The sequence below is a fragment of the Chiloscyllium plagiosum genome, chromosome 10 (assembly GCF_004010195.1).
Source record: "Chiloscyllium plagiosum isolate BGI_BamShark_2017 chromosome 10, ASM401019v2, whole genome shotgun sequence".
In the NCBI taxonomy this organism is placed as follows: domain Eukaryota; kingdom Metazoa; phylum Chordata; class Chondrichthyes; order Orectolobiformes; family Hemiscylliidae; genus Chiloscyllium; species Chiloscyllium plagiosum.
The window spans coordinates 8069309-8096122 of NC_057719.1; the positions used below are offsets into that span (position 1 = coordinate 8069309).

A 26814-nucleotide genomic window follows, 5' to 3' on the forward strand; every position below is an offset into this window, starting at 1 on the left:
AAAATTCATCTCAGTTTCTTTATTCCAGAGAAATACGGCTTGATCCTATTAATAAATGTAAGACACTTTGATGGTTGAGGGTTTATCAGATACCTGATGAATGGACAATTTTTGTCCTAGTCTTTAACTCGATCCATGTAGATTCAATCTTAATGCAATGTCCTGGATAATCCATAAATTCATAGCTCAATGATAGAATGTCAATGAACTTGCATATTGGTTTCCTTATTAATCTGTCAGTGTTCAAATGTTTTAAGTGCATACTTTGTGCTTCATTTCAACTACAATGGCTATCAATATTCCTCTTTACTTTTCATTGACATTGCATTCAGTAGAATAATGCACTTTTTGATGTTACTGATATCATAACAGGCGAAAAGCAATTTTCCAAGGAATGTAAGGATCGTTCACAATAATCTCTGTCCCATGATAATAATTCTGTATTGGCTTGCTAGTAGCTTTCTATTTACATCCAACCAGGCCATACGAGTCGGGCTTGGGAATAGGAAGGGTGCAGTCACTTTGATAGGATTATACTATAGGCCTTCCAGCAGCCAATGGCTGATAGAGGAATAGATTATGGAAAAGTGTAAAAAGAACAGGATTGTTGCGGTGGGTGATTTTAACTTCCCCTATATTCACTGGGACTCACTTAGTGCCAGGGTCTTGGATGGGGAGAAATTTGTTTGGTGTGTCCAGGACAGTTTTTTGAAAGATTATGTAAATAGTCCAACTAGGGAAGGGGCTGTACTAGACCAGGTATTGGAGAATGAGCCCGGCCAGGTGATTGAAGTTTCACTGGGGCAGCATTTCGGGAACAGTGACCATAATTCTGTAAGTTTTAACTTATTTTTGGGTAAGGATCAGAGTAGAACCCAGGTGGAAGTATTTAACCTGGGGAAGGCTAACTACCACAATGTTAGGCAGAAACTACGGAATGTAGATTGGGGGCAGCTGTTTGAGGGTATAAATTCACATGAGGCATGTTGGAATCTTTTAAAAGCCAGTTGATTAGTGTTTGGAACCAGTATGTTCCTACGAAAATGAAGGATAAAAAGATTTGAGAACCTTGATGACAAGAGAAGTTGAGAGCTTAGCCAAAAGAAAAGGGGGTATCCGTAAGATTGAGGAAACTGAAGACAGACCGAATCTTTGAAGCAGCTGGTGTTTAATCCAATTACATGTAAGATGATGCAATGTGGAAGATCTAATGCATGAGGGAAACGTACAGTAAATGGCAGAACTGTTGTAGCATCAACATACAGAGAGTCTACAGTTCCCTGAAAGTGACAACACAAGTGGATAAGATGTTCAAGAAGGCATTAGGCATGCTTGCCTTCATGGGTCGAGGCATAGAGTATAAAAACTGGCAAGTGATGGTGCAGTTGTATGAAACTTTAGTTAGGCCACATTTGAAATATTGTATACAATTCTAATCACCATATGATGAGAAGGATGTGGAGGCTTTGGAGAGTGTACAAAAAGGATTTCACAGGATGTTGCCTAATTTGGAAGGTTTTAGCAACAAGGAGAGATTTGACAGAAGGCATGACCTGATAGAAATTTACGAAATTATGAGAGGCATGGATAGTTGGAGTCTTTTTCTCGTGGTGAAAAATCCAATTGCAAATGGACATAACTTTAAGGATAAAGGAGGAAAGTTTAAAGGAGATGTGAAAGGCAGGTTTTTTTACACAGATGGTGGTAAGTAGCTGGAATGTGCTGCCAGAGGAGGTGGTAGGGGCAGATACAATAGCAGTGTTTAAGAGGTATCTTGACACATATATGAATAGGCAGTTAAAATAGAGGGATATGGACCATGTAGACGCAAAAGATCTTTAGTTTAGAAAGGCATCATGTGTCATTTCAGGCTTGTAAGGCCAAAGGCCCTATTCCTGTACTGTACTCTTTGCACCTATATGATGTGACTACCTTGCTACAGCTGCCCTCCACCACCCTTTCCCAACCTCACCTTTGTTAGAATGCTATTCATTTAAAATTTTGAGGTATGAGCCTGGTGTCCTTGGTGGGCAAGTTGTTTGAGGGAATCCTGATGGAAAGGATGTACATGTATTTGGAAAGGCAAGGACTGATTAGGGATAGTCAACATGGCTTTGTGCGTGGGAAATCATGTCTCACAAACTTGATTGAGTTTTGTGAAGAAGTAACAAAGAGGATTGATGAGGGCAGAGCGGTAGATGTGACCTATGTGAACTTCAGTAAGGCGTTCGACAAGATTCCCCATGGGAGACTGGTTAGCAAGGTTAGATCTTACAGAATACAGGGAGAACTAGCCATTTAGATACAGAACTGGCTCAAAGGTAGAAGACAGAGGATGGTGGTGGAGGGTTGTTTTTCAGACTGGAGGCCTATGACCAGTGGAGTGCCACAAGGATCGGTGCTCGGTCCACTACTTTTTGTCATTTACATAAATGATTTGGATGTGAGCATTAGAGATACAGTTAGTAAGTTTGCAGATGACACCAAAATTGGAGGTGTAGTGGACAGCGAAGAGGGTTACCTCAGATTACAACAGGATCTGGACCAGATGGGCCAATGGGCTGAGAAGTGGCAGATGGAGTTAAATTCAGATAAATGCGAGGTGCTGCATTTTTGGGAAAACAAAATCTTAGCAGGACTTATACATTTAATAGTAAGGTCCTAGGGAGTGTTAAGACCTTGGAGTGCAAGTTCATAACTCCTTGAAAGTGGAGTCGCAGGTAGATAGGATAGTGAAGAAGGCGTTTGGTATGCTTTATTTTATTGGTCAGAGTATTGAGTACATGAGTCGGGAGGTCATGTTGCGGCTGTACAGGACATTCGTTCGGCCACTGTTGGAATATTGCATGCAATTCTGGTCTCCTTCCTATCAGAAAGATGTTGTGAAACTTGAAAGGGTTCAGAAAAGATTTACAAGGAGGTTGCCTGGGTTGGAGGATCTGAGCTACAGGGAGAGGCTGAACAGGCTGGGGCTGTTTTCCCTGGGCTGTTTTCCCTGGAGTGTCGGAGGCTGAAGGGTGACCTTATAGAGGTTTACAAAATTATGAGGGACATAATTGACAAAGTATTTTCCCTGGGGTTGGGGAGTCCAGAAATAGAGGGCATAGGTTTAGGGTGAGAGGGGAAAGTTATAAAAGAGACCTAAGGGGCAATTCTTTCACACAGAGGGTGGTACGGGTATGGAATGAGCTGTCAGAGGAAGTGGTGGAGGTTTGTACAATTGGAACATTTAAAAGGCATTTGGATGGGTATATGAATAGGAAGGATTTGGAGGGATATGGGCTGGGTGCTGGCAGGTGGGACTAGATTGGGTTGGGATATCTGGTCGGCATGGACAGGTTGGACCGAAGTGTCTGTTTCCATGCTGTACATCTCTATGACTCTATATCCTGCTCCTCCTACTGATTGTGTAGAGCACTCTGGTAACATACAGCATTTGACAAATGACCTAGATGCTCCATTCAGAACTTCTCTGAACACTCTTATCTCTTTGCAATCCTGATTATCATTATTCTAGCAGGACTGAAGAAGGGTTACACCTGTAACATTGGCTTTTCCACCTCCTGATGCTGACTGGCTTGCTGTGTTCTTCCAGCCTCCTGCTTATCTACCTTCGAATCCAGCATCTGCAGTTTGTTTTTGTCTCTGAAAATACATTGAAATAGTTAAACACATTGCTATTGATACAAGTACTTAGAACACAATGATAGGGTCAGTTTAGAAGGAATTAAAGTGTATACTGTCGAATGTATTTCTTGGAGATAACCAATAATCTGCAAATCCTGTAGATGTGATACCATTGAACCAATGATGTAGCATGTATGTTGGTGTCTGAAGTTGAGCAGCCACGGCACTGTGTCTATGCCAAAAGATGTCCATCATGTGACAGATACTAATGTAGAGACATTAATAATGTTCTTTGCAAACTTGTCTCTTGATGAGTTTGGCTGTTAGGGATAATGATTTTTGTCTACTTTTCATACGCTATGATTTTACACACATTAACAGTTTAAAGAGAGACAGCTGACCATAAGTCAGATTTTGACCTCTTAGTTCTGAGCACAGAATTGTACTGACAGAAAAGATCATCCAGCTCTCATCGAAAATGTGGATGAGACTAGTCACCTTTGTGCTCCCTTTGCTTGCCTGCCAAAGGGACATTGCCACTTCTTTACAGATGCATTATTTGAGAGTGGATAAAATTGTATTGCAAGCAGTTCAGGGACGTTCATTTGTCTCATTTCTGGGATGCACGAGTTAGTCTATGAGGAAAATTAGGACAGATTGGGCCTGTACCTATTGGATTTTAGAAGACTTAAAGGGGTGATCTTGTTCACATACGCAAAATCTTGAGGGGATTTTATGGATTCAATATTGGGAGCATATTTTATTTTGTGGAAGCTGGAACTAGGGGGATACAGTTTTAAGAGCAAGAGGCATCCTTTATAAGACAGAGAAGGCTCAAAAGGCCTAATCCTGCTTCTAAGTCCATTATAACTGCTGAGAATTGGTTTTTCATTAACTCTGTCTTTCTGAAGTCACTTAAAACAAAGCACAAAGCTCTGCCACATTATTGCATTGAATGAGGAAAAGCCAGAAATGGGACCCTGTACTTATCTAAAAGATATTAAAGAGCATGAATTTTCAGAGACCAAGCTTGGAGATCTTCCAATTTTGCACAGTCTTAAAGTGGGAGATCTTCCGGCAATGAGGCAGATAATCAGCTGTTGATAGGCTCTCTGCTGGAATTCAGACCCTTGCGCCAATCTCCTGCTTTCTCCATTGCACACTATTTCTATCTAAATAACCGTCCAAAGTCATCTTGAAAGCTTTCGTTGAATCCACCTCCACCACGTTTCCAGGCAGTACATTCCATACCTGACCTACTCGCTGTGTGAGAAAGTTTTTTCTCATTCATCCCACTTTCATTTAACAACATGCCTTCTTGTTTTTTTCTTTCATAATTTTGAAAATCTTTTTCGATTCTCTTGAACCATCTTCTTTCCAAGGAGAACAGTCCAAACTTCTTCAGTCTCTCCACATAAGGGAAATTTCTCATTCCTCGAACCATTCTAGTAAATCACTTCCTCATCCTTACCTGTGCATTCACATCAATCCAATGACATGGTTGCTACAGCTGTACACAATACTCCACCTGAGATCTGTCAACAGTCTTGTATGACTTGAACATCACCTCCTTGCTCTTGTTCTCTATCCCCCTATTAATAAAGCTGATGACACTGTATTAACCACTTTATTAACTGCTCTCTCCACCTGTTCTGCTACCTTCACTGATGTGTGCATATAAACCCAGATCCCTCTGCAGCTGCAATCCTGTAGACTTGTACCCACTACTTTGCATTGACTTTCAATGTCCTTCCTGCCAAAGAACATTACCTCACACTTCTCTGTGTTGAACCTCATCTGCCACCTATTTGCCTACTCCACCAACTTGTCACTGCCCTATTGGAGTTCCACACTATCCTCCTCACAGTTTTATGTCATCTGCAAACTTTGTCCTCTGCACACCAAGATACAGATCATTTATATATATCAGGTAAAGCAAGATCACAATACTGACTCCTGAGGAGCTCCACTACAAACCTTCAGCGGGGAAGTTTGCTGATAATTGCACAATGTTCAGCACCATTCATGATGACTCAGATGCTGAGGTAGTCCATGTTCAAATGAAACAAGATCTGGTCAATATCCAGACTCAGGAGAGATCAAGGCAATCACATTCATTTTGAATTTGTCAAATAAAAACCCTTAATAATAGGATGAATGGGTTTCAGTGGTGGAAATATATGTAAACCTTTTGATATTGAAAACAGGGACTGAAGAAACAGGAGATACTTCTTTACTCGGACAGTTTTTAGGATTTGGAATGCACTGCGTGGGAGAGAGGTGGGGGTGGATTCCATGGGAAGTTTCAAAAGGAGCTAGATATATTTGAGGGGTATAGATTGGGTTAATGGTAGGTTTTTCCCTATGAAGGGAGATTTTGAAACTAGGGGACACATTTTAATGGGGAGAGGAGAGAGATTTAATAATGAAATGAGGGGCAAGCTTTTACACAGAGGGTGGTTTGCATGTGGAATGAACATCCTGAGGAAGTGGTGGATGTGGGTATAATTACAACATTTAAAAGATACTTGGATAGGTACATGAATAGGAAAGGTTTGGAGGGATATGGGCCAGCAACAGGCAGGTGGAACTAGTTTAGTTTGGAGTGGTTGGATCGGAGGGTCTGTTTCTATGATGTATGACTCTATGATGAAGTTAAAGGGCTATGGACATGGAGATAGAGTGAGATTAGCTGGGGAGTTCTTTCAGGAGCTGGCACAGATATGATGGGTTGGATGACTTCCTTCTGTCCTGTAAAATTCTAGAATTCTATGACTTCATAATCCTTTAAAAGGAGCTTGATTGATCATTGATTACTCATTAGCAAGGGCCAAGACCTATTGAGCACTATCTCATGAATGGGGAGGGAATCAAAAATCAGCAATAAGGTTGGACAATTTAGAGTTTCACATATATTTTATATGAACAACCAGCACTTGTTAAGATCGTCCCTCCTGTTGCTGGTTATATCATCTTGCTATTTAATATTGTCTGCTGTAGTAATAGTGAACTCAGTTTTGTTTGTAATTATTTAAGATGTGGACCAGAGGAGTCTTTAAGGATCAACTGATGCAAATTTTAAATTTGTTTTTTTTAATGCAGTTGTGTCTATACTTCTAATATTTGGTTAGTTTTGAACTACTTTGTGGTACCATGATATCACGAAGGACAATCTTGTCTTTTTTGCTACTTTCACAATAACCCCGAAATTAACAGCATAATTTGGGTATACCACCAGGTGAAATGTAAAGTCACCATAGTCTTACCACACCATAGGTCTGCTCTCTCATTACACAATGGTGGTTTAACCTGAAGTTCAGCATGCTGCAGGCAAACGGAGAGATTAAGAAAGAGAATCCTTGATGGTAACCTCAGCTGGTGCGGGAATTGAGCTCACATTTGGCATCACTCTGGAACGTAAACAAGCCAGCTGAGCTAACTGGACCCCTGAGTCCGTTTCTCTTTCCACAAATGCTCCGGACCTGTTGCATTATTTTGCTTTAACAGCCAAGCTAAGCTGACTGTCTTGAATAATACTATTGGTTTGATTCCTGTTGATGGTAATGATTTATAATCATCTGAATATTCTGTCTTTTTCTCAGGAGTACATCATCATTAGATTACATGTGATAGGGAGAAACTGTTCCCACTCTTGTAAGTATTGAGAATGAGAGGGCACAGCTTTACATGAGGTGAAATCGTTTCACAGAATCCCATAGTGCGGAAACAGGCCATTCGGCCCAACAAATCCACACCGAACCTCCGAGAGCATCCTGCCCAGAACCATCCCCCTACCCTATCCCTGTAACCCTGCACACCTGTGGTTAAGACAGCTAATTTACATATCCCTGAACACTATGGATGATTTAGCACGGCCAAGTTTGCACATCTTTGTTTAGTGATTAGTTTCCAGCTCGGTACTACCTGAGAGTGTGATGGGGCAAGTTCAATTGAAGCCTTTAAATCACAGATTCAGAGAAGTGTTACAGACAGAAGGAGGCCATTCAGCCCATCATGTCTGCACAGGCTCGTCACATGAGCGTCATTACTTAGTGCCAATCTTCTGCTTTTTTTTGTATTCTTGCACATTATTTCTAATCAATTAATCAATTAATCTGCCCTCTGGAATGAAAATGGTGCTATCTGAAAAGGAAGAATATACAGGGCTATGTTGAGCAGGTGAGTCGGTCATTCAAAGAGCTGGTGCAGACATGATGGACCTAATAGCCTCATTCTGCGCTACAAAAGTTCTGTGATTCTGTGGAAAAAATGGTTAATAAAATGCTGTAATGTTCTATGTTCTAAAAGACATGAGCTAGATTGTTACATCTTCATAATTTAAACACATCAAAATGATTCATTAACTAGCAATGGTAAAAACGGTTGGTTATTTGCAGTAATTAGCTAACACCCAATAAACAATTTTTTGTAATACAAGGATTACAAAAAGAATAAACCTGGAAGAAGTGTGCGATTGATAACTAGCTTGAACTCCAGACAATACAGTGCACAATGTGATCGGTCTGATCATATTGAACCCTATTCTGGGAACCTGCTGTGCAGCTTAGATTCATAAAAGTGAAGTATGATAAATAGATCTTCTTCATTGGAAATGTCAGGGTCAGTGTTCTGTGACATAGCAGTCAAAGTCTGTGTTATGATGCAGGGAAAGTTGCCAGTATAAATGTAGTCTTATCTATTATTCTACTGAATCTCTTTCAGTCTACAAAGTATTTGCTTCAGTGGGATAGTATGGTGCCATTTTAATAAACCAATAATTTTAAGAATAAAGAAAATTTTTTCTTAAAAATGTCCTTTTCATTTTTGTTAAAATTAATTATCTGAATAACCATAAATTTATCTTTTTAATATTACTTTTTGTCACAAAGTAATATCATCATTTCATTAAATTGCTTCACACATCTTGGTAGTCTTACATGCAAAGGTTCAAACATTGTTCGTAGAAACTTGTGAGAGAGAGGTGTGAGAGATGTGGGCGTCTGTGCCTGTTTAAACTGTGCCAGGAAATGTCACTGGTAGGATGTAGAAAGTATAAGTTCCTCATTATTGACAGAATTGCAATGCAGCAGTTCTTCCGTGTACAAACATTACTAGTACAGCTGGGCATCCTAGATCCCAATCTGCTGACATATTCCTGTAATTAGTACCACATATGTCCTATGCCCACCAGTTTGACAGGCATACACCCAGAGGCATCTGCCTTTAATATCAAATATGATGGCAGTTGGATTGGTTCCTCAGCTCTGGAGTAGAGTTGGGGGGAACATCCTGATTTAATCACTGCAGGGCCTTGTTGATCTTCTTTCTCCTGTTTCTTCCTCTATAGATTGTCAGCTTCGGTTGGATATGGTCCTGATGGTTTCATGGCATTTCGTCCCCACTGCCAGTCAAGCATCTCAGTTTTTTCAGTTTCTTTTCCTCTCTTCATTTCCAATATTTTTATGCTTATAAACTAAAGAGTTAAAACACAATCTTAAGAAATAGCAGTTAGACCTAATTAAACAAAGAAGGTGCTCAAACTGGTTCATCGATAAGTAGGTCAGATATGTTAGGAGCATATAAACTAGCCAGTTTAGTGCAACATAGTACTTTAGTGAGCCAATAGAGTTCCAGATTAGGGTGATTTAGGGAGTTGGGGGATAAAAGAAAGAGGCACTCTATTGCTTTAGCTTTTTCTAGATATTTCAGATTCAGATTTTTAAGATTCTTAATCTTCTACAGGAAGAAGAGTGTCTGGTAAGTGAGTAAGTAATTGCTCAGTTGTACTGAAATTAAACATTGTTAAAAGAATGCAATAGCTTTTTGTCTTGCCCACATCAGAACCAGGTTTCAAGAAATAGACTTGAAATAAGGGACAGCATGGGGAGAGGCTGCTGATTAGTTGGACCACCATTGTCATGGAGATACCGCAAGAATAGTTAACTGTTAAGTTTAATTCTCAGACCAGGCATATAGATTCTGATGAGACAGGGTGTTGCTATGGTGATACAGCAAAAATTGGCTCTATCTATGATTCGTTTTTATGAAAAAGATGTAATATATGCACAAATTTACTTCTGCCAAATAAGACAGGATCCTGTGCATTTATATAATATAGCTTATATAGAGCCTAACTGATGATCTTAAATTGATCTGAATTAATAAATGAATTACTTCCAGTTGCAGAAACGCATCTACTGGTGGATGTTTATTTCTGAGGCTTACTGGCACGGGTTTTCTGAGCACAGTCGGCATGCTGCACTCTGTGAATGTTCAATGGGATGAGTCATTGGATGTGGTACCAGTCATCAGGATCTACAGGCTTATAAATCTCGTATCAACTCTGAAACCCCTATCATGTGACTAATTTGGTGAGCTACTCACCATCCTGATTTGAAAACAATATCGCAGTTCCTTCAATGTCATTGGAAAAAAGACCTGGAATTTCTCCCGAATGGTATTGTGGGTCAACCTACAGAATTGTAATCTGCAGCAATTCAAAAAGTCCACTCACCATCACCTTCTCAAGCACAACTAGGCTAGGGATGGGCATTAAATGCTGGCCAAGCCAGCATTGTCCACATCCCATGAGTGAATAAAATTGACAATTGTGGTACCATAGCATGCTTGGCTAGGGACCAAGGATTTGAATAAATAGGTACTTGATGACTAGCCAAACACGATGGGCCAAAGAGCCCCTTTGTGTGCTGAAATACTCTATGATTGTATGATTTTCATCTTTTTTATGTCTGTTCATTGTTTCCAGTTGGCTCCACCCGCTCTGGTATCATGCTTATAAATATTTTTCCATCCTAACCATTGTTTCTGTATCCTTAACCAGATCAAACAGAAACTGTAAAGTCCCAATAAGCATTGAGGAACAGCTTTCTAATATCTGTTCATCTCCATCAATGTAAAGGTCTCACTGCGTTCTCTAAGGCATATAATTGCTCACCATTTAAAATTTTCAGATATGAATTTGCAGTCATGCCGTTTGTTAAGAGATTGCTGTGGTGGTGTTCACATTTTGATGGGCAGCTCTTGAATACCAAGCATTCTGCAATAAATTGCTCAATCTATCTTGTGCTCGTCGAGATCCGTGTTTCCATGGATCATAAACATGCATGCATTTATAGAATTCTTTTTTGACCTTGGGGCATTGCAATTTATAGTCAGTTAATAAATTTTTGTATCATAACCACTGTTGTAATATAGGAAATTTGGAACAAATTTGTACACTGCTGGATCCCCCAAACAGTAAAATAACAACTAGAATATCAGCTCTGATAATGTTGGATGAGGCATAATGTCGACCAAGATGCTGTGAGAGTTCTCCTTATATTTAAGGTGGTGCTGTTGGGAATGTTTAAAATGTGCCTAGATGGTAGGCAGGGCCTCAATTTTAATGCCTATCTGAAAGGCAACACTTCTTTCATACCTCACTGACATGCCAGTCAAACCTTTGAATTCATGTCTCAAGATGAGAGTTAAACCTTTAGTTTTGTTACTGAGAAGTGAGAATGCTACCCACTGGATGAGCCACTAACATAACCTCTTGGTGGGTTTCACTAACTGCTGGGAATAATGCAAATGAACAAACAAGAGACAGTAATAAAAGTAAAACAGTGTGGAATCTGGAAGTGTGAAAACTTCATACAAAACAAAAATGTTTGCATGCTCTGCACACTCAACATCTGCAGAGAGAAAAACAGCTGACGTTTCAAATCAATAACCTTTCATCAGAACTGCAAGATGTTCAAGATACACAGTTTTAAAGTAGTACAGAGCCAGGGAATATTGGGGACAAGCTATTCTCGGATCATCCCCCATGGACCAATAGACAGCTGTATAAATGTGTCCAACAGCTTCAGGAAAAGAAAGGAGTGGTCAGAATTAGGGCAGGAAATGTGTAGATGCCGTACTGTAGTTGAAGGATCAAATGTAACAATCTTTAACAAGTGTTTGTCTGTCTTTAAGTAGCAGTGGAGACGAAATTGACATCTCCAGCATTGCAGAGATTATTTCAAAAGGCAGTGAGACTTCTTCAATTGACAAAACAAATTGTAATTGATTCAGCTTTAAAGAAATTTGCTCTCAATCAAAATAATTAAAATTCTGACAGTTGATAGATTTTTAAATCTGTGGTCTTGTTTATGTTAGTTTGATGTTTCTGTTTCTATTTTTAATCATGTGATAATGGGTTGAAATATCATGTTGGCACCCTCTGTTATATGTATATGAATTGGTAAAATGTTTATTTATACAGTCGTCAGAGAAAGCACCATAATTTGAACAGTAAGAAACTTAGAACATAGAACAATACAGCACAGAACAGGCCCTTCGGCCCACGATGTTGTGCCGAACATTTGTCCTAGCTTAAGCACCCATCCATGTACCTATCCAATTGCCGCTTAAAGGTCACCAAAGATTCTAACTCTACCACTCCCATGGGCAGCGCATTCCATGCCCCCACCACTCTCTGGGTAAAGAACCCACCCCTGACATCTCCCCTATACCTTCCACCCTTCACCTTAAATTTATGTCCCCTTGTAACACTCTGTTGCACCCGGGGAAAAAGTTTCTGACTGTCTACTCTATCTATTCCTCTGATCATCTTATAAACCTCTATCAAGTCACCCCTCATCCTTCGCCGTTCCAACGAGAAAAGACCGAGAACTCTCAACCTATCCTCGTACGACTTCCTCTCCATTCCAGGCAACATCCTGGTAAATCTTCTCTGCACCCTCTCCAAAGCTTCCACATCTTTCCTAAAATATGTTAATACTTAACTAAGGAACCACCACAAGCTGCATTTCAGTATAAATAGGGGTCAACCAAGCCAAGCCATTGCACCATTCCTCTCTATCTTCCTCTTTCCAATGCTGCACCTCAGCTTCAACTAATTACTCACAGCCATAACCTACAATTTGACAGAACAGATGGGAAGTTATGACATTCCCAATTCAAAGATTCTCAAACCAAATCCCTCATCCAAGTCATTAATAAAAATTACAAACAGCAGAGGACCCAGAACTGATCCCTGCGGAACTCCACTTGTAACTGGGCTCCAGACTGAATATTTGCCATCTACCACCACTCTCTGACTTCGACCGGTTAGCCAGTTTTCTATCCAATTGGCCAAATTTCCCTCTATCCCATGCCTCCTGACTTTCCGCATAAGCCTACCATGGGGAACCTTATCAAATGCCTTACTAAAATCCATGTATACTACATCCACTGCTCTACCCTCATCCACATGCTTGGTCACCTCCTCAAAGAATTAAGTGCCTCAAAGAATGAAACTTAAGCTTCATTTGCAATTCCTCAGATAAAGAAACAGAACGCATGACCTAACATTCAATTCAGTTGTGAAGTGGAATCTACCAAGCAGTGACCATCTCTGCCAAGAGAAACTCCTTACCTTATACTACTCTGAGAGGAACTTCACCATCAAATGCAGTGGTTCAAGCAGAAGACTTACCACTATTTTCTCAAGGGCGATCAAGGATGGGCAATAAATGGTAGTCTTTCCAATGGCGTCCACATCCTCTGAATGAATTAAAGGTTTTAACATAGTACCTCATCACTGTTAACTTTGAAATGTGCCATTCATCCAAGAATTTTATGTTAAGCACTGGTCTAGTGATCTTTCATATTTCTTCTTGATGGATCAATTAGATGTAGCTGTCATAAGACAGAGTCCTCTTAAATCTTTTCTTGAACAGTTGAAATCAACTCATGCAGTCATGTCTAGCATCTACTTTACTCACAGACACGTAGTTTGTTTTAGTTCTTTCTGGACTATGAGTGAGTATAAAAGAAATGGTCACCTGACTTCAATAAGGTCAGTTTTGTTTTAGCTGTATCTCTCAACATACAACATGCTTACATGAAAGGCTGTTTCCAATTCTGGGAGAGTCTCAGACCAGAGGGCATAATCTCATGTGGTCACACATTTAAGACAGAGAAGAGAAATTTCTTCTCGCAGAGGCTAGCGAACCTGTGGTTTTTTTTTTAATGCAGAGGGCTGTTGAGGCTGGGCCATTAAGTATATTCAAGACTGAGATAGATAGGATTTGAAAGGCTGAAGATTATCAGGTCAGCTGTGATCTCATTGAATGGTGGAGCTGACTCAATGGGCTGAATGGCCTACATCTGCTCCTATGTCTCATAAAACTATAGGCAACTCTTCTGACTGTCAAACCCATGCTGCCTCTATGGAGCAACACAGTCAGTCTCATTGCTTAGTTCTACACCCATGGATCTACATGTTTATTTTTCTCAAATGCCTATGCAATTTTTTAAAAGCAACAACCATTTCCACTTCTACCAGCGTTGTAAGCAGCAAGTTCCAGATTAAAAAAAAAAGTTATTTTGCTTATCGCCTCTCTGCCTCTTATCTAAAAACTGTCTCCCGCCCATCCCGCCCCTAGGTACCATCTCTTCATGGGAACCTCTTTTCTTTGTTCTTTCACAATCTTGTACAGGTCGATCAAATCTCCTTCAAACTCCTTTGCCCCAAGGAAAACCTCAGCTTCTCAAAATTAATCTTGAAGCTAAACTCCCTCATCCTTGGAATCATTCTGGTATCCTCTGCACTGTCTCAAGGAATAGCACATTCTTCCTAAAGTGACCAGACCTGGGCACAACACTCAAGGTTTGGCATAATCTGGACTTTAGAAAGATTCAGCATTACTTCCTTTTGTTTGGTACTTAATGCCACTATTTAAGCCTTCATGTACTTTGCAAACTACTCTCTCAGTATGTTCTGCCACCCTCAAATATCTGTGCACACAAATTCTCTGGTCCCTCTGTTCATACATATCTCATTCTTTAGAACTGTGTCAATTTGTGTATTCTGCCTCTCCCTTTAAAGAAAAACTCCATAATCCTCTTATCTGAAAATAACCATTTATTACACTTGCTATTTTCCATCCTCAAACGAATTTTTATATCAAAGTTGACTGTAACCCTCCGATTACAAGAGCTGTAATTTTATTGTTAAACAGCCTTTCATGTGGCACTTTGTCAAAGATATTCTTAGAATCCATAGACAACGTCCACTGAATGTAAAGTGTCAGAATGTTGTCAGCTTATATGCAACCAGCAATCTCTATTAAATTAGTTGTTGACAAGTTTTTTTTTGCCTTTACTGCCTTAAGCTGAAGAGGCATGAGTGCAGTGGAAAAGGAAATTAAATTTGCCTTTGTAACTATGTGTCCAATTATGTGTAGCAGGTTGAAGATATCATTGTTGAAGTCTTTACTTGATTACCTCTGAGAAAGACGGACCAACAATGTGCTGAACCATTATAAAATAACACTTCCTGCTGAGCAGGTGGATCTTTGGTGCATTTACACACACACAGCCTGTGATTCAATTGAAGTGGTGGGTGGCAATAATTTGCCACCTTGGGTGCATGTATTGAATTTGCTTGCAATAGTTATAGCAAGTGACAGCTTGTGTTTGGAATTTACACTGACACATTTGTAAATCTCCTTCTGTGCGCCAGACTTCAAACCGTGGCCTGCGAGAGGTAGATTTACTTTGCGATACAACTATCAACAATTTCAGTAATAGCAGATTTGTGGCTGCATTGTATTATAAATAGAATTTTATAGCATCAAGGATCTGATGGAGCTATCCTTGACCCCTCAATCTCATCTGTTTGTGATGAGTGCCTAGATGTGTTAATCACTAACCCTAAGCATACAGACCAACATTAATGCTAGAGTTTGGTTTAGAAAAGGAATTAAAAGTGAAATAACCCTTTGTGTTCTGTTGAAAGTAACTCATGTCTCGGAGTAGGTTTGTATTAGCCATGAGGATAAGCTTTCTTTTTCTCAGGCCTTGGATGGGAAATTGAATGATTCTCTAGTTTCTTACTGTGAGGCTATGGTGAGGACTGCCTGATACCCCATTGGCTGAACTCTGTGTTTTTATGATTTGGAGATGCCAGTGTTGGACTGGGATGTACAAATTTAAAAATCACACAACACCAGGTTACAGTCCAACAGGTTTAATTGGAAGCACTAGCTTTCGGAGCGCCGCTCCTTCATCAGGTGGTTGTCCAATTAAACCTGTTGGATTATAACCTGGTGTTGTGTGCTTTTTAACTCTGTGTTTTTAGATCTAGAGTTGTGCATTTAGGAACACACATGTAATTGGAAGCAGTAGCTTTCGGAGCACCACTCCTTCATCAGGTGGTTGTCCACCAGATGAAGGAGCGGTGCTCCGAAAGCTAGTGCTTCCAATTAAACCTGTTGGATTATAACCTGGTGTTGTGTGCTTTTTAACTCTGTGTTTTTAGATCTAGAGTTGTGCATTTAGGAACACACATGAGTCATGATCCTACTGGAAGTCATTTTGGTCCTTCAATAGATGTCATTGATCCCAAGGCATGATAAGGAGCAGGAATCTTTCCTGGTGTCTTGCCAATTCAATATCATTAGAATTCGATTAGCCATTTATCTCATTCTTGTTGTGGTATTTTGCAATCTGCAAAGCCAGTACCACATTTACTGATACCAGGCTATCTGTACATCAAAGCACCATATGTGAAGATCTCTGAGATGCCACAGAAGGTAGATTCTTTAAAAGGACGACAAAGGTGACAGCATTTCCTTTTTTGAAGTCATGGATAAATGTCCTTTATACACCAGCATCCTGAGGAAATTAAGTTGGGTTTCAGAAGAGTGGTAGGCGTGACAGTTTCTGCACTTGTGCAGATCCCATAATACAAACAACTGTGGCACATCCAATCTGAAAAGGACTTATTTTGCTTTTCCGGCTGCTGACTGTCCTATTGAGTATTCCTTTATTTAGAATCCATCCTCTTTGAGCAAGGCTGAGTTTTTTTTAAATATAGAACCATTGTATATGCTATTCTATGACTAATAGACCTCACTTAATGTATAATGTTCTTTTTAAATAAGCTCAGAACTTTATGGAACTGTGCATTGTTAAACTAGCCAGTTCAAATCTGTCAATGTAATTGCTATTGACTCATCAGGCAAGTGTTTAATTAAAATGTATTTGCCAAGGTCATATTGTCAATTGCTATTCCTAAAAAGAAAGCTACTGAATAACTAAAGTCCATTTAGATTTTTTTGTGTGATGTTATTGCTGTCTTGGATGTTATATTACCCTGTTTTGATTTGTTAATTCATGCATTGCGATTTTGTCCAGTGATTTCTCCACTCATCGGGCTGTACTGTTTCTCTGTGGAGCAACATTAACAGTTCTTTAAGCAGTATCATTGGTGGGCAACAAACTCTTGTGACTAGTATAGTTATAATGAGAAAATACATTTAAAGCAAAGTAATGAGTAATCTAAAATGTTCCCAGCTGCTTCATAAGAGCATTATCAAAAAAATGTTGTCATTGAGCCATGTTAAAGATAAAGTGATTTGCCACTTGTTCAGAGATGTAGGTTTAATGGAGTGCTTAAAAGAGCAAAGAAGGGCAGGAAGGTTTCTTGAAGACTTTGGCTTGATTCATGGACAGCTGCCAATAGTGGGGTGAAGGAGATTGAGACCATGCAGAGGCTAGAATTGGAGGAATGCAAAGATCTTGAAGAGCTATAGGGTTGGAGGAGGTTATAGAGACAGGGTGATGAGGTCACAGTTATAAAGAATTAGAAACACAAGGCTTTTCCAGACCAGAAGCTATGTGCCTCAAGGGAATTGTTATTACAGAGTGGAAGTGATAATCAAAGAATCCCTACAGTGTGGAAATACGCCATTCAACCCATCGAGTCGGCACCAACCCTCCAAAGGAGGCCCTACTCCTGTAACCCTGCATTTCCCACGACTGATACAACTAGCCTGGATACTATGTGCAATTTTGGACAGTGGGAGGAAACCCAGGCAAAGAAAATGCAAACTCCACACAGCCAGTCACCCAAGGGTGGAATTAAACCCAGGTCCCTGGTGCTGTGAGGCAGCAGTGCTAGCCACTGAGCCACCATGCTGTGGAGGATAATGCTGGTGTCAGAAGTCCAGCTTTAGGTCAACTGGATGCTAAGATTGGAAACAAAATGATTCAACCTCTGACAGTGGTTCAGCAATGAAATGTATCGGGGGCAAAGACAATAGTTTGCATCTTCTAATTATTTAAATGTAGGAATTTTCCACTGACTAATATAAAGGGGAGTTTAAGCCTTTGCTTTTTTTCAGTTGGCACATTCACTTGATGTAAAACAATATATGTTGGCCATGTAAAGCCTGGTTTTAATGCCCTGGCTCCCCCATATAGAATGCTGTTATCAATTTGATGACTGAAAGCTTCTTCTGTAATTACAACCTCAGCAAATTCTCTTAAGTGGTTTCATTGGCTTTATGTACTTGCAGATAATTAAAAGGAAATCATTGAGTTTCAATCAAAGAATACTTGATGGTTGTTGTAAGCCAGTCAAGGAGCTATACTTGATGGACTATGAGGGGATTTCACTGTTGCTGAAGCATAGTGACAAGAGTATACATGTTTCAACAGAGTGCCTGAGATGCACATGTTTGCTTTGTGTTGTCTGTGCACTTGTTTGGTGTTTAACATTAGCGTATTGAGTAGATTTTTGCTGCAAATTACTTTTGTAAATTAGCTTTCATTGAAAACAATTTCAGTTCTGACAAAACAAAATAACATTGAGCCTGTCCTGCATTGAGATGCAGATGCCATTTTTTTGTCATTTTGGGAAGGGAAGGGAAATTGTATCTGGCAGCCTTTATTAACTACAGTGCTGTAAGTACATTGGTGAAGCAGGAGTTGCTTTTGTTAAGCACATTTCGTTTTCAGTGATTGCTGGGTAACATATGGCAGCCACATATTTGCTCTGTAAAATGCTACTTGCCAAGCTGGTCAATGCGTTGTAAATTTGTTTCCTGTAAGGAAGCTTTACATGGCAGCTCCTTCTTTCTGTTTTGATGGTGAAATACAGTAATTTGCATATAACTTGCAATAATATGTGTATAACTTGAGCTAATATGACCAGAATGATATGTACCTGAAAAATGTCTTAAATTGTTCATTTGTGATGAAAGATGAAAGACCTACATATATTAATACTGTTTTTGGAGTTTGGATTTCAGAATAGTAGTATATGGATGTCAACTGCTTTTGTGAAGGGCTTTCCTTTGTAAAAACAAAACAAATCAAAGAGTCCTTCCAGAAAGGTGACCTAATCCAGTAAGTATCAGAGAGCAGGTGACTGCAAATCCCTCTGCTGTTAATGGAAAGAGATTTATAGCGATGGGTGTTTACGACAGGTGTGGTAATGATGTAAAGCCATTAGCTTTGTTTCAGTTCAGAACAATCTATAATGACTAAGTTTTTTTAAAAATATTCAGTTCAGACACAAGTTTTTACAGAGGTTCAGGAGGCACCACTGCTGGGTTCAGAATCCAGTTTAGTTCCCCTCCTAGAAAGAGGATTTGGAGCAATTCAGGGAGTAAATTAACTCAGCAGATGGATTTAATGTGTGAAAGTTCTAAACTTGGAGAGTTTGGATAGAAATCTGCATGGTTAGAAATCTGCATCAAACTGAGAAAGATTGGGCTGTCAGATTTGTGAAGAAGTTCACATCTATATTGTCAAAAAGGACTTACCAAATTGTCTCCACAGTCCATAGCAAAGAGGTATTATCACTAGACCGTTAATCCAGGTAATGTCCTTGGTTTGAATCCTGCCATGGCAGATGAAGTTTGAACTAAATAAAAATTTGGAATTAGGAATCTAGTGATGACGATGAAATCATTGTGGATTGTCAGGAAAAACTCACCTTGTTCACTAGTGTCCTTTAGGAAAGGAAACTGCTGTCCTTACCTGGTCTGGTCTATATGTGACTTGAGATGTACAGCAATGTGGCTGACTCTTAACTGCCTTATGGCAATTAGGAATAAGCTATAAATGTTGTCTTAGCCAGTATTTGGAGACACCAGTGTTGGACTGGGGTATACAAAGTTAAAAGTTATAATCCAACAAGTTTATTGGAAGCACTAGCTTGCGAAGCATTGTTCCTTAAGGAGCAGTGTTCCGAGAGCTAGTGCTTCCACATAAACGCATTGGACTATAACCTGGTGTTGCATGATTTTTAACGTCTTAGCCAGTGACATCCGCATCCATGAACGAATATTAAAAAAGAACTGTCAGATGTCAGTTAAGTAAGACTGAGATATAGGGGTAATTTCTCTGGACTTGAGTCTCTGTAGTGGATAGTGTCAGGGATCAGGTTAAGTTTCTTTTCACTGTGTGTTTTAGTTCCTGCAGTTTTTGATATTTAGATAACCTGTATTTCTTTTTAATTTCTTTGTGCGTCTAATAAGTTGAGTTCTGTTGTTAAAGGAAGCCTGCAGCCTCATGAGATTAACCACCATGTTAGCTAACTAAATTTTTAAAAATTCTAATCAAACCAGATTTAGTTTTGGGATCTGACTTGTCCAATTGTACCATCAACTGGGTTCACAACGATTTTGTGAATATACAGACCTTTGTTAGCACTGCTGCCTCACAGCGCCAGAGACCCGGGTTCAATTCCCGCCTCAGGCGACTGACTGTGTGGAGTTTGCACGTTCTCCCCGTGTCTGCGTGGGTTTCCTCCGGGTGCTCCGGTTTCCTCCCACAATCCAAAAGATGTGCAGGTCAGGTGAATTGGCCATGCTAAATTGCCCGTAGTGTTAGGTTAGGGGTAAATGTAGGGGTAGGGGTATGGGTGGGTTGCGCTTCGGCGGGGCGGTGTGGACTTGTTGGGCCGAAGGGCCTGTTTCCACACTGTAAGTAATCTAATCTAATCTAAAAAAAACATAGAAAAACAACTATCCTATGTTGACATTTATTCTTCACGTAAAACGTAGCCTTATTCCCATCACTGCACCCTGTACCCTGCTTTCTATCCGATCTCCTTTCGACTGTCTATTGAATCTGTTCTTAAAAGTTGACATAAATTCAACTTTTAAGTGATTAACTCCACTTGTACATTTTATAGACTGTTGACATTGTATTAAAATAAAATTGTGTGCTGTTTTAAATCTTTGCACTTGATTTTGTCCCCTCATTCTAGGATCAGATCATTCTTTGTCTTCGTAATCCTTGCAGCTCAAAGCATCCAAATGCATTTGCTCTGTGCATTCATCCTCCATTGTGGAGCCAAAATCTGCAAAAATATCAGCTGTTGTTGTGCCAGTCCACAATTCAGGAGTCTGGTTGTGCAGTCTTCCTAATGTTTTCCATCTGTGATGACTTATGTTCAGGGTCAAGGTGAACAGGTATCTACATCAATCTCTGTGAATATCAAGGAGATGGGCCTAACTAATGAGAGGACATTGCTCCAATAGTTTATGTTAAGAGAGAGAGAGAAGATGGAGGTAGGTTTAAAGATTCAGCAGCCTGGTTTGAACCAGAGAATACTGATTTAAAGGTTACAAATAAAAACAGAAATTGGTGGAGAAGCTCAGCATAAAAAAGGGCCACTCAACCCAAAATGTTAACTCTGATTTCTCTCCACAGATGCTGCCAGACCTGCTGAGCTTTTCCAGCAATTTGTGTTTTTGTCTCTGATTACCAGCATCTGCAGTTCTTTTGGTTTTTATTGACCGATTTTAAGGTATTCGGCAAAAGGAGCAACAGTCAACTGAGGGAATTCCTTATACACAGCATGTAGTTGGGGTCTGGAATGCTCTCGCTGAAGCTGGCTTAAATAAAGTTTTTAAAAGAGCATTAGGTAATTATCTGAAGCAAAGCTATTTGCAGAGCCAAGGTAAGAGTCAAGGGAGTGGGACGAGGAGTGTTCCTCTTCCACAGAATTGGCATGGATGCAATGGTTCAAATAGCTTCATGTTGTGCTGCAATCATTCTCTGACACCTTGCAGGAACGTTGTTCCAATGTTGCTAAATTAAATGTAGTCAATTAAGATTGTGAATAGTCCATTACAGTACCCATGTTTTATGTTTGTTGTAGTTTAATTGGGTTTTACCAGTACTGAACTCCTTCCAGTTCCTTGATTTGTGGTTATTCATGAGTAAGCCTGTATAATAACTGTTAGCAGTCTCTGTCATCCACCATGGTAACACCCCTACCAATCAGAGTCCATCTAGCAACTAAACAATGCTTTGTTCTCATACAGAATAAAGACACATGTTTCTGAAGAAGACTCTCATATTGGACTCAAAATGTTAATTCTGTTTCTCTCTCTACTGATGCTACCAGACCTGCTGAATTTCAACAGCACTTTCTGTTTTTACTTCAGATATTCAGTGTTCACAATATATTTTATTTCAGTATAAACATTGGTGGTCTTGCAAATCTCCTGATGAATGCAAAATAAAAAGCTTTGACAAAATGTACTTTTTTTCAGCCATCTGTGTTTAGTTGTGTGACAAATTTTAATGCAAAAAACAAAAAAAAACTTGTTTTGTAGGCATTCCGTGGAATTCACATCACTCAGAATAAAAACGATTGAAACCCCTCTCTTTGCTCAGTGATCCACACCCTGAGCTACAAACCTTCTCCAAAATCTCAACAACCCTGTTTTATTTCATTGTCAGGAACACCAAATTAAACCTCCATTCTGTTTTCAATCAATATCTACTGTTCACGTCCACAATGCTCAGCAGTGGCCACAGCTAGCAAAAAAAAGGGTAGAAGTTCATTTCCCATTTAGCTGAGCAACCTGGGGACACTGGTAAGACCTCAACCTGGGTGTCTGCTAACTCAGCAGATTCTAAGGATCAAAGCTACATTCATGCTTATCTGTATGCTCGGTTCTACTTTGGAGCATCTTCATCAACCTTGGACTTCAAGAACAAAGTACTCATCTGACTACTCATGGATGATGATGGGATAGTGTAGGGGGATGAGCTTAGAATAGTTTACAGGTCGGCACAACATGAAGGGTCTATGACAATGGTGTTAAATGTTAAATGTTTGGGGCAAGGGTGAGGAAAGGTTAGCCTGGCAGCAAGTTTACAGGCTCAGTATGGGGGTGGGGGGGAGCTGGGTTTAAGTCTGATCCGCTCCAGAGCTGCTCATAACCTCTGTAAACAGCTTATTTAGAAAATATCTGCAGGAGAAATATTGCTTTAAAAATCTCTAGAAATTTCCTTTCATCAGCAGGAAAGCAGCTTCTATTCTGAGCAACAAGAAAGCTGCACCAGCTGTTTTACAAGTTGAAAAGTCTTTTTTTCCAGGAGCCTTATGCCTATGTGCAGATTATATTGGAATTTTTTTTATTAGTTTCATAAATATATTGCTGGAGTCATTTGAATACAGCAAGATCGACATCGACCTAGCATAGCTGAATGGCTTGTTGCTGTTTTGTGAATTATATCTAATTTACCCCCAATTTATCCCATTATGGGTGTGGATTTAATGAGATGACCTATCTTCCTCATTCCCGATCCTTAGTTGAATGGTGTTTGGATGGCAGTTCAAGGAATTAAATCTGGCTCCTCTGCAACAGTAGCATGTACCTTTAGTCAACCTGTTCCAACATGTAATGACACTTAGAGTCATAGAGATATACAGCACAGAAACAGGCCCATCAGTCCAACTCGTGCATGCTGACCAGATGTCCAAACTTAATCTCATCCGTTTTGCCAACACTTGACTCATATGCCTCTAAATCCTTCTACTCAAGTACCCATCCAGATGCCTTTTATTTGGGACTTAACCAAGACCTTCTGTCCCAGAGAGAGGGACAGTACCAGTATGCCATAAGACTTCACTCCCATAGCAATAATACATAGGGGTTGACCTTGGTGAGTTCAGAATGGGAATTCAAGAAAAGGAAATCCCATTTCTGAGCACCACCAGCTGTTCAGATTGGCCAGCAGCACAGGAAAGCGGTAATGGCCGCTGCTGATGATCTCAGAGTCTCAATGTACTGACTGGCTTCCTCCTGCTCCTAACCTACCTGTGCACCCGGCCCCATACTGAGCCTGTAAACTTGCTGCCAGGCTAACCTTTCCTCACCGTTGCCCCAAACATTTAACACCATTGTCATAGACCCTTCATGTTGCGCCGACCTGTAAACTATTCTAAAGCCAGTGAATGCAGTACTTCCGCAATGGGGTAGGGTCTGTGGCCAGAGCATCTAAGCTAACAGGCTGCCATGTGACTGGTTAGATTCAGATCAGCGGCAGTCTCACTGTTCAATGATATCATTTACATCGAGCAGTCTTGTTGGCTGTAGGAGCAGTGGCCACTTCTGGGACTGTGACAGGCCTAGAAAACTAAACTGGATGGAGGAGGCTTTGAATGTGGGTAAATTAGATCCAGGATAATCAGGAATGGAGATGGTGGGGTAGCTGGTGACCCTTTGTCCTGGCAAGGCCTCTCAGAGACTACATGATGCACTTCAAGAGCATTCTGTCGCATATGTCTCTCTGAACCCACAGGGAGGTTTTGGTTTTATGAGGCAGTCTCCTGGTTGTTAAATGCCTGCCTCCCCAGTAGTAGTTTGCCAGCAGTGATGGATAGAGGACCTTAAGTGGGCATTAATTGGTCTCTCAACTGGCAAAAGACCATCCACCATACACTGGAAAAGTATTAGTGGAGTCAGGACAATGAAAGGCATAAATCCTTTCTCATGTCATTCTACCCTGAAAGTGGGGAGTCATCCCTTTCCTCTTTATTTCCTCACCCTTTCATTTGCTCAAAACCTAATATAGTTCTGACTACTCTCAGTTCTGATGAATCATCACAGACCTGAAAAATTAATACTGTTCCTGTCCCCATGTACAAACTCAATTCCTGATGGGTTCATTAGTATCTCTTATGTTCATATTTTACCATTCTAGTCACAGACGGACCTTATTAATTAGTTTGTGGGCAACATTATAGTGATTGGAATATAATCTGATTCTATTGATCAAAGTGGAAGTAGGAAGTGGCCATCATTTTGAAATGTGAGGGTTGGTTAGACCATGTTTTGCCTGTACTGAAATCTGATAAAAGCAAGTTCTGTTTCAGCAAGCTGAGAATTGAACTGCATCTTCATATCCTGGCAGCTGTGAGTCAGCACAGAATGTTTGACAAGTAATTTGAATAAAGCTGTGTCTGCCCCGTGTCACTTTATTCGCAAAAATGTATTACAGTTTTATGCTGTTTCTTTGTTGTGATATGGATGGCAGCTTTTATATTCATAGGTTATTGAGATTCTTGTACAGTCGGATTTTATTATTTAGAATTGACTGCTGTGTTTCCTGCATTACAAAGTGACTGCATTCAATACTTTATTCTAGTGGACTGTACCACAAACACAGTATATTTGACACTATAAAGCACATCGGTATGTACTGAGGTTCTGAAAGGTGCTATCCTAATGCAAGTTTTTCTTTTTGTCATCATTGATTATGATGAGTACAGGGAAGATGAATTGCCTGCACTAGATTACAATAATGCAAACAATGAATGGATCATGTCATAGTGCAATAAATATTTTACTTTACAGTATATGAAATATAGTTAATACATTAGTGAACAGGTTGGTTGAGATGTACTCAAGAATGTCTCTAGGTAGATTTATTAAACTTCATTATTGCACTTATATGGGGACTAAAGGATGGAAATGAACAGGGTAAGTGCAAAAAATAAAAACAAAGTGCTGAAAAAACCTATCCAGTCTGTCAACATCTATGGAGAGGAAATTGGATTTAATGTTTCGAATCCAATGACTCTTCAGTTCCATTTTTTTCTCTCTCCACAGATGCTGCCAGAACTGTTGAGTTTCTCCAGTGTTTTCTGTAATTATTCAGATCTTCAGCATCTCCAGTACTTTGCTTTTATGATAAATGCAGCAGTGTTCAGCAGCACAATCAGCAGACAGAGGCCGTGTGATGTTGCAACGCTGTTAATTCCCTGTCCATTGCTATTTTACAGGTGCTTAATTTAGTTTAACTTTTTCTATACTTCAGGCTCTAATGTACGCTTCCTTGCTCAAGCAGCCCATTGATCTCTGAGAACTTAAAGATTGATTTAAGCAGGCTCCTTGACCTTTAATGACACTGCAGTCAGTCAAGTTCTCTTCTCAACTGATTTGCATCTTCCCACCTGACAGCCATCCCATGTTCACTGGATTGTATTAAAGACCAGGAACCTTGACTTCTTCTGCTATCTCTCCCAAATGCCCTGGCGTAGTTTATAGGCCAGTGAAGCCCATTGCAGCTGCCTGCCTTCAGTCTGCTAGATCAATGCAAATTGGGAATTAAACCTAGGGTGTCCTGTGATGTGTCATGTAGTACTCTTCAATTGCTTTCTGCACAGGATCAAACCTGAGCAGGTAAGTCTAGCGCAGATGGACTTGCATGAAAACTGCCAATCTTACAAGTACTTAACTGGAGAGGTAGCATATTGAAGTATCAACATTCAATGCCATCGATCACCAGGTCCCCTTTTATTTCTGAATCGAGCTCTACATCTCCACTGTGTACTTCAGTAAGTATCTGAGAATATCATAGCTTGTGTTTTGGCTATCAATGTGCATCTTTTGATCTGTCATTTAGTCATGAATCAGGTGGGCAGGATTTTTATATTCAGTTTAATAAACTTTTCCATTTGATTTCTTAAGTGCAATGAATCTAAATCCTGACTTTTTCTTCAAATTGCAATTTTGTACTTTGAGTCAAGTCAATTTCAGCTTATATGAATTGTGAAACCCCTGCCATTTTGATTTGCAGTTGATCAGCACAGCAGAAAATCCTGAACTCTGTGATTTCATTTCAAATTTGAACCTTAGCCTCATAGGATTGAACACTCATCGATGGTATTACAGAAGTGTCATGAGACATTTGGCAGGTCTGGAGCAGTGAAACAGCATGAAGATTCCTTCAGCAAACAAAAATGTTTTCATGCCATAATTTTATTCTTCATATCTAGACTGGCAACATTTTATAAAGTGGTAAAAGACTTTGTCATGCAGTGTAAAATCACATTCACAAACTTGATCTTACTGGTTCAGTTGTCAGTATTTGCACCTCTGAGGCAGAAATTCAAGTTCTGGTCTAGAGGCTTGACATCAGATTCTAGGCTGACCCACCCAGTGCAGCACTAACGGGAGAGTTATGCTGTCAGTGGTGCTGTGTTTTGGATGACATGGCTGCGTTCTTTCGGGTCGATGTGAAAAACACCACGGAACTGTTTCAAAGAACAGCAGGAGAGTTCCTCCTGGTTGCCCTGAATAATGTTTCTGCTTAGGC

The 26814-nt window shown here is 40.0% G+C and overlaps 1 protein-coding gene across 4 annotated transcripts in view; it reads left to right on the top strand.

The window, feature by feature from the left end:
• The window catches only part of LOC122553367 (centrosomal protein of 128 kDa), a 407594-nt gene that overhangs the window by 295835 nt on the left and 84945 nt on the right, over window positions 1–26814 (top strand). Inside the window, exons 18-19 of one of the 4 annotated variants that reach the window (XM_043696984.1) lie at window positions 7230–7281; window positions 8975–8998. The exons of the other annotated variants lie outside the window; for them this stretch is intronic. Of the exons in view, the coding sequence (XP_043552919.1) occupies window positions 7230–7246 (17 nt within the window). The 3' untranslated portion in view covers window positions 7247–7281; window positions 8975–8998. Of the gene's footprint in view, window positions 1–7229; window positions 7282–8974; window positions 8999–26814 lie in introns of those variants that run through there. 4 annotated transcript variants of the gene reach the window in all.